Source organism: Corvus brachyrhynchos, unplaced genomic scaffold (genome assembly GCF_000691975.1).
Source record: "Corvus brachyrhynchos isolate BGI_N302 unplaced genomic scaffold, ASM69197v1 scaffold175, whole genome shotgun sequence".
NCBI lineage: Eukaryota > Metazoa > Chordata > Aves > Passeriformes > Corvidae > Corvus > Corvus brachyrhynchos.
In genome coordinates, this window is record NW_008238448.1 from 4,495,503 (window position 1) to 4,504,329 (window position 8,827).

Sequence of the window (8,827 nt, forward strand, 5' to 3'; positions counted from 1 at the left end):
CCCTTGATTTCAAAATTATAATAACTCGGAGGGAAGGGGGTTGCATCTGCCATTCCAAGGGAGGCTTCTGCCTTCCTTAGCAGACACCTGTCTTTCAAACCAAGTCAGCCCATCATTGCTTGGATGAACTGAGCACCTTAGCATCTGACCACTAGACACTTCTTAGTAATTCTGAAGTGTGGCAGTCTTTGAGGTCTGGACTAGTTTTTCATTGGCAATGGGCCAAGTTGTGTTATTAACAACTAAATGGATGCATACCGGATTTTCTGCATAAGGATCTTGGCATCTTTTGGGTCTTAGCCCAAGCACTTCACAGCTTTGAGATCTGCTAGAGCAGCTAAGAAACAAGGTAAATTCTTAGAATACTCTAAATGGTCTGAACTGGATGACCAAATTCTAACTTGGCTGTCTTTGTCATTTATCTTTCAGGTCCTCAGGCTCCATCAGCCACCATCTGATCGCATTGCAGCAACATAGATGTTGCCATGAGGATCAGGAGGTGTCCTATCTGCTTCACAGCTTGTCTTTTGGTCCTGCTGGGTGCACACCAGAGAGAGCTCCATATAGAGGCAGAGCACACATTTCAAGAGAGCTGACAAACCAGTTCCTGCACATACATGCATCTGTGTAAGAGTACTCCAAGACCAGAGGCCTCTGTGGCACTGCATGGATATAAGAACTGTTGCATGTGTGAGTTAGACTCTGCTTTTTGAGATATGATGCTTAGACGAGGATTTATTCTGTTTCTTCCCCGACTTGTAGGCCTGCTGGTGGTGGCCTGTTGCTCAATGTCTATTGTTTATATGTTGGCTTGCACACCCAAGGGTGACAACCAGCAGCTTGCCTTGCCCAGGGTGCACAGTCCGACTGCGAAGGAGGGATATGAAGCCATTCTGCAAGAGCGAGAAGAGCAACACCGCAATTACATCATCAGCTTGAAGAAACAAATTGCCCAGTTGAAGGCTGAGCTCCAGGGCAGGACCGAGCAGCTTAAGAACATGCAGAACCAGTACCCAGACTCCTTGGACATTCAGCTTGACCACAGTAAGCCGGAGAAGGCCCAGGCCAACCTGTTGGCTTTCCTCCGTTCCCAAGTAGACAAAGCAGAGGTGCACAGCGGTGTTAAGCTGTCCACAGAGTACGCGGCAGTGCCATTTGAGAGCTTCACCCTCCAGAAGGTGTACCAGCTGGAGACAGGGCTGACACGGCACCCAGAGGAGAAACCTGTAAGGAAGGACAAGCGAGACGAGTTGATAGAGGTGATCGAGTTAGCAGTCGGGAGCTTGAACAAGCCAGATGGGGTCAGTAAAGCAAAACCCCATGTATACACAGCCTCTGACTTCGTTGAAGGTTCGTATGCAGAGAGCAGGCTAGAAGATCCACACGGTGCTGGGGCGGAGTTCTGGTGTGAATGAGTTGCTGAGGGAGATGGGAGCTGTGTCAGAGCACAGATGTCTGGGATGGTGTTAGTGCTGTGACCTAGCGATGCTGTCTCGGGCACAATTGCAAAATGGCAGTTTTCCTGGGGAATAGGACTTAGTGACAACAATGCCTGCCAGTCTCCTGCAGTGACACCAATGTGCGCTCACAGCTCTCTAGTCATGCGCTTGCCTCAGAACTGACTAAGCAAGGAGTGACTGACCAGGCTGCAATCCCAGATCTATTTCCAGTGTTAACATTGACAACTGCAGTTCAAATCCATGCTGCCATTCTTCTCCTTCCTGTTTGTTGTTCAGTTTATCTTTTCAAAATATGTTTCCACAGTTTGTTATAGGTGTATGACTGTTTGGCACCAGCTCTTCCATGCGAGAGGGTGAGGAGATAGGAGATTTTTCTTGCCACACTTTACTTAATATCCATTAAGCTGTGAGCCTGCCTTTATGCACAATCAAGGGTCTTTGACTGGATACCAGTGCTGTGCTTGGGGAACAAGTGCAGAAAGGTGTGGGGAAGAGACGCATGCTAGTGCTGGTTCTGTGCAGGTTCTTCATGCACATTATAATGGTCTTGCTGGCTTTCACATACCATGGTGAAATACTCCAGAGGGAGGAAGCCCTTCATGTGACTTGGAGCTCAAGAAACTGGAGCCCTGTGTGCAGCTCAGTCTGACCTCAAGAAACCTTCCTTGTGTCCTCCCCCTGTGGGGCAGGTCCTTGCTTCTGTAGGTGCAAGGAAATAAATTCTCATTCTCATTCATCAGCACAGACTGATTTGTTTGCAAATGCAGGGATCCATGTATTGGGGCTGGAAACAAAGAGACTTCGCAGAAAATTTTCCTGCCAAATTCCTTTGGAGGTTTCTGTCACTTCTTGTCATTCTCTTTTTCCCCATCTTTCATTCTCCCAAGAATGGCAAAGACTGCCAGTGAAAGGACAAATCCATTGCTCTGTGTAACTTCAGTATGTGTAGGGAGAACTGAGTTTTCTGTTCCAGTTCTGCATTTCAAGTATAGTTTGGACTCTGAACTGCTTTTGGAAACAGTGCTCTGCAGGTGCCACTGCCTACACAACAAGTTAGTAATAAGCTGGATTCTATGTCAGCTTCTGGCAACTTAGTGTAATCAGCAACACAGCAACCATGAGTGCATTTACCCAGCCACCAAGCCAGCTATTTTCATTTTCTAGAACTGCCATGGGCAGCTGGAGATTTCTGGGAGACGTGGCCCAGATCTGCACTGAAAGTAATACCACTTAACCCTCTAAGTGTTTTCCAGCTGCTTTAGCAATAACAGCACACAAAAACTGTGTGCCTCTCTTATGTTAAATGTGAGGCTACCACCCTCATCTTAAGGTTGATCAGATGGAGAGATGTGCTGAAATGAAAATCAGGTAGTCAGGGTCAGAGACAGGATTTAAAATCTGAGCTGCTGCTGTCAGTATGTGGGATTTGTGTCCTTGTTTTTCCTCTATTCAGCAATGCCTTTGACACCAGCTTTTCTCAAGAGTGTTGCTGATCCTGAGTCTTGCTAGAACATAGAGTTGCGCACAATAATCTTGTTTTCTTTGACCTCCTGGGTGGATTTTTCTTTTCTTGTGGATCACATCTGGTACCTGCTATCACTTTTTCAGTACTAGTTCACTGCTAGCGTATTCCAATAGGCAGGGTGATGGTGTGTGGCAATAAACTCAGTTGGGGTCTGTTTCTCTTCCTTTTATTTTATTTTGTGCATTTATTCTCGTCTTTGCAGAGGGAAAATGTTTCTTTAAACACTTCTTGCATTTAAGGAGAAATATTTTGTCTCCGTGGCTGGGATATCTTGAAATTAGTGTTGCATCTCTTCAGTTTCTAGACAGAAGGACTTGTGCGTGGGAATTAGACTATGACCCTAGTACCCTACATCTGAGTTAAACTCCTTCTCAGCAGATTTGCTGTTACATGAAATGTGGATAGGATTCTCAGTTCTCCTTCCAGAGTAATAGCTGACACGTAGTGGAACTTTCCATTCCACCCCCTCTCGCTGGAGCTCGAGATGTATCCATCTGGCTGCTGCTCTGCTTAGCTTCTCTCTTGAGAGAGGCTCTTGGGCTGTTCAGCTGCTGTAATGCTCCCCTCTCCCCCTTACTCCTCCCACTTATGTAACAAGTTCACTAGCTTTCTGCCAAGGGGAGTCAGTAAGAAACAGCATGGAAAAAAATCAGAAATTTCTGTGTATTATAAGCAGGCAAAGGACTGCTCTGTTTCCAGTAGAAAGCCAGTTGCTCAGAAAGCAGGATAACAGGTCTGGTCATTAATTTATGTAAATAGCAGCCAAATAGATCTGGGAGTCATTCATTTTCTCACAGATAGAGATAATAATTTGGAGACTCTTGACAAGCCTGAGTAGTGTGTTCCATAAGTGAATGGAATCACTGCCTGGACATATTCCTTCCTAATATGAACAGTTCCAGAAAACCCCTGGATTGCTTAAAAAATGCCCTGCCATAACACCTTCAAATATGTTGGATCATAAGTTTTTCTACTTGAAGTATGTGGCTGTGTAGTGACTGGAATTTTAATCAAGGTCTCAGAGGCAAATGAAAAAGGAGTAGCTTTGCTTTCTCAAATGGGAAGCTACTGGTGGTGGGCTATCTGATGGAGTTTTGCTGTGGAAGCTTATTGCAAAGAAGGAAAGATGCTTTTCATCAAAGGATAAGATGCTGTATTTTACTGCATGTTGAGTGGGAAGACCATTGTAATACTGAGTTAAAATGGGGACAGTGAATCCTGATAAATCCTCATAGTGGCTCCTACATCATCTAACAGAAGGGAACTAATGAGCATGAGTCCAGGGAGCGTTTCTAGTGACAGTGGAAGACTTGAAGCCTGTAGTCTGTGAACTGAGCCTAAAATTGTCATCCACTCAACAGCATTTTGTTAAGAATGCATGGCTGTTTGCTAGTTACACATTTTATGTAGATCCATATACATGACATTTGTTTGCCTGCCCTGCTGAATAGACATCAGGTATTTTCCATCTCTGTAGAGAGTCCTGGGAATTGCTGCTCTGAAGACTGGAGACTTACTGCTTTTTACTCAATTCTTGAGCCCATGCCATTTTTGCTTCTCGCTTGTTCTTTACCTTTATTTTAGCGTCATTCTGTCTGCTGACACAGAGCTCCTGTTTACTTTTTTACATTGGGTTTCCAAAGGCTTTGACTTTTCTCCCTGCCTCTGAAAGGAATGGTGCATATTCTGAACTGTATCTGCTGTAATGGAAGCAATAGATGATCAATAACCTTCTTTTATCTATCTCTAGCCTTTCCAAGGCTTTCATTTCAGGAGCAATCTTTTATGGAAAAGGTTTTTTTGTTTACTCTTTTGAGACTACTTTTTTCCTCTCCTCATAGTTTTATCTTGGAATTGAGGCTGTTTGACACATCTTCCTGAATCACGTAGAAAGTCCTGGTGGCACCAAGTAGAGCCTTTGGAAATGGAAAAAATTTGTAAAAGGCAGGATGTTCTGCTGGGTGAGTCGCCAGAGTGACTCAGGACATTCAGACTCATTTCCAAGGCTCACTGCCTGCCCTTGGGAAAGTCACTTTGTTCCCTGCTTCTAAAAAGAAGATACTTAAAAAAGGAAAGAAGATGCTTAAAAATGGAAAACAAATAGTTTAAATATGCATGAAGAATAGCCATATTTAATTAGAGGCATTAAAGTTGCATACAGTTCTCTTCAGTATAAAACGCTAGGATTATGAATTCTTGGATTACCATGTTGCACAAAGAAACCTTGCCTTCACCTAAGCTACTTGTTTTCAGGCATAGTAGCAGTACTGAACAAGAACAAAACTACAGACTCAGAAGCAGCCTCTGTGTATATAGCCCTAGGAGGGACCCCAGTCAGGTCACAACTTGCATTCTTCTTTTAAGGTACTTCTTATTTGGCAAGGTTTCCTTTATTGTGTAGTACATCTCTCCAGGGAAGTAGTATTTGTGGGGTCATTGTTTCTTGGCTGGGGTAGGTAGAAGAGAATGTAAAAGCAAAGACTGAGATGTTGTGTGGTAGGTACTATTAAATTTGTTAATTTAATTTAGATCTTTGTTATTCTTAAAAATGACAGTACACTATGTCAAACATGTGAAACAGTCCTATCAGTTTCTCTCTAAAGAAAATGCAGATCAGATTTAATTTAGAGGTTTTTTTAGCTGAATGTCAAAAGGTTGCCTTAACCTTTCAAACACAAACTTCCTTAGTAAAACCTGTGTTCAAAAACTGCCTGAGCAAATGAGTGCACCCAACAATGCACTTGGATCATTAGCAGGCTTTCTGTAAGAATAAATGGGTGAACAGAATTCAAAGTCCCAGATTTGTATTCTCTGGCCACCAGGAGGATGAAACCAAGGGAGTATTAGGTCACTATTTAGATGATCTCCAGTTCAGAAACAGATGTAGTTGATGGTCTGCAGCTTGGGCAGACTCTATGAAAAAAGCTAGGAGGAGTCAAAGGCACAACTTTGAAAGATTAGCACTACAAGAATGATTGAGCTGCTATCTCCCTAGATTCATTTGCTATGCTAGAAGGAGGATTGGAGCATTTGTTGAATCAGCTTATATTAAAAATAAAACAAGAAATGAGTAAGAGCTCAGTAAATCTGCATATATTATTAACCAACTGAAGTGTTCATTAAGAATAAAACACTTAGAGAATGATAGTGAAGATAAGACAGTACACAGAACTCGATCCAGATAAAATCACACCTCATTAGTCTTTTGATTATACCAATGTAAGAGCTGAAATACAAGATGAAGATATTATGTCACTTTGCTCTTTGAAGCAAACTTTGACCCAGACCTTCATGAGAAATAGAGAGAGAGCTGACAGTCTATGGGTCAGATGCCCAGCAATGTTACACATCAGGGAACAACCAAGATTTAAAAAAAAAAAAAGAAGCCTTATTTCGGTCTTGTTTTTCATAACCAGAAGAAGATATGCTTCCTAGCCAGATGGAAGAAAAAAAAAAAAAGATAAGAAAAGAGAAAAGAAAAACAAGTCAAGAGGAGGAGTTTTTTTCCAGACATTTGTGCTTGTCTCTTTAACTTCTGCAAGAGATGGAAGGCATTGCAATTATACTCTTGTACTGATTAAGTTGTTAAGATGTTTTCAGTGGCTTAGTGAGTAGTGAGAATTAGCATTAATTTTTCTTTCTTAAACCTAATGGATCTGCCAGTGAAAAAGCTTTATTTCAGTATACGCTGTAGGAACTGAAGTATCATTTAGAGTGAGGAAAATCTACAGCCTTTTTGTGAACTTGATTTAAGATATTACAGTATTTCCGTGGGGCACTATCAAGGCTTTTATAGTTCATGCTGGCCCTCAGCATGAACCAGACCAATTTCACCCATCAAGTATGTTAAAAGTTCCTTCCATATAGGAAATAAATACATGCTTGTATGAATTAAGTATCCTGGTCTAGCCTCTGACAAACTGTAGTGTCATCCTTGCAGACCATTACTTGACCAGGAGTGGGCATTCACAAAGAGAAATAGCAGTCTCTTGAGAGTTGAGTAACAGGAGAGTTTTGTCCTGACTGGCAGTGGGTGAAGTCAATGGCTTCTGGGGCCTGGTTGCATAGTTTTATTAGGGGACTTTCCAGAGAACCTCCTAGTGCTCATCAGGAAATTGCTTTTCTGGGAGATGGCCTAATCCCTCCTGTTGCAGAGAGGCAGACTGCCTTTGCAGTCCTTCTGCATCCCATTACCATGCTTGTCTGCAGTGGGCAATTGGAGCTGTCTGGAAAATAAGGACAGTATGTCTGCTGGGTTATACTGAGTGTGTGCAGTTGGTAACCTTCAGGGGTTTGTAACTCAGCCAAGCCTTGGAATGTGCCTGCAAGAATACCAAACAGCTCCTGTAATCCAGGGCTGTGTCCCTGCCAGAGCGGTGGCCTCCTCCGAACGATGGTGGACTGTGTATTGGTTTAAAAGTAAACATCTCATTGCCTCATTGCTGCATTTTCAGTTTAGGTGTAGCACATGAAGACTTTATCCTTTTTTTCCCCCAGGAGCCCAGCTTTAATCCAAAAATCTCTTCATTTTGTTTGCATGCAGGGATCTACCGCACAGAAAAAAATAAAGGCACATTGTATGAGCTGACTTTCAAAGGAGATGCAAAACATCAGTTCAAGAAGATTGTTTTATTCCGGCCATTTGGTCCTGTTATGAAAGTGAAAAATGAAAATGTCAATATGGCCGACACACTTATTAATGTCATTGTGCCGTTGGCCAAGAGAGCCAGCAAATTTCGGCAATTCATGCAGAATTTCAGGTGGGTTTCCTTCAATGCTGCCTTTACTTTTTCTTACTTGGAAAGTAAGATGCACTTTTAGGAGTTATCAAGACCTCACTCACTGCTACTTTTACCTAACGGTTTGTTGTGCCACTAAGTGATTTTTGAGATTACTGAAAGGCATTTGGTTGCTTAATGCATTGTGATTAGCAGTAAAGGCAATTATATTGCAGTCATCAGGGTTTCTGATTTGTATGTACCTGACTTAAGAGTCTCATTCTGTTTGTTTGGCACATACAGTTGTGGCAACGTGAGAATTTCATGCAGTGGTTGCAAAGGAGCATTTCTGAGGAAAAGGGGAATCAGTGCTCCAAGACACTTTGCCAGGCTCCATTAGATAAAGTATTAACGCAACAAAAGGCAAGAAGGAAATGTATTTGAACTTTCAGCATAGTTACTCTTAAACTTTTATTTTTCAGCACAGAGATGATGTTCAGAGGGAGAAATTAATTGAGATGTAACTTTAAATAGCTGCCCAGAAAAGACCATGTTATCAACAGATACTGACTCTTACAATGGGATCTGTTTTGTCTAATTACAGCCATCTAAAAATAGGCTCCTTGTCTAAATTAGTCTTCTGATTAGTATTCTGATTATCTTGTTTTAGACTGGGAGAAATCGCCCTCTGGTCATGCTGATCTCTCTGCTGATTATAGATGAACTCTTGCTGACTAAACTTCGTGCAAGTGAGGCATGATTCTAGCATTTGTTCAAATTGGTCTTACCCTTGGGCTACGTGTTTGATTTTTGGTTGATACTTAGGTTTTAGTAAATGCCAAAGATCTGAACTCTGGAACATCTGTTACAAAAACTCAAGATTATGAGGTAGGGTATTATAAAAATACCTCTTCTCATATTCTCCTAAGTGCTGAAGTTATTTCCTGCCTGATCATTCTTCCTGGGGCAGGATGGCCTCTTTTAATAGTGTCCTATTAATATAAGAAATGCTGCTTAGAGAGCTTGTACCTAATCTGGCTGAAAGATAGACTTCTGTCCCTTCTAAGAGAGACAATGAGCTGCTTTGTCAGGACAAGGATGTCTGTCAGTAAATCATGTCCCCA

General features: G+C 42.2%; 1 protein-coding gene across 1 annotated transcript in view; it reads left to right on the plus strand.

Moving 5' to 3' along the window:
- The window catches only part of CSGALNACT1 (chondroitin sulfate N-acetylgalactosaminyltransferase 1), a 43,429-nt gene that overhangs the window by 27,879 nt on the left and 6,723 nt on the right, over window positions 1–8,827 (plus strand). The window contains exons 3-4 of the mRNA XM_008635621.2: window positions 430–1,350; window positions 7,529–7,764. Of these exons, the coding sequence (XP_008633843.1) occupies window positions 717–1,350; window positions 7,529–7,764 (870 nt within the window). The 5' untranslated portion in view covers window positions 430–716. The remainder of the gene's footprint in view (window positions 1–429; window positions 1,351–7,528; window positions 7,765–8,827) is intronic.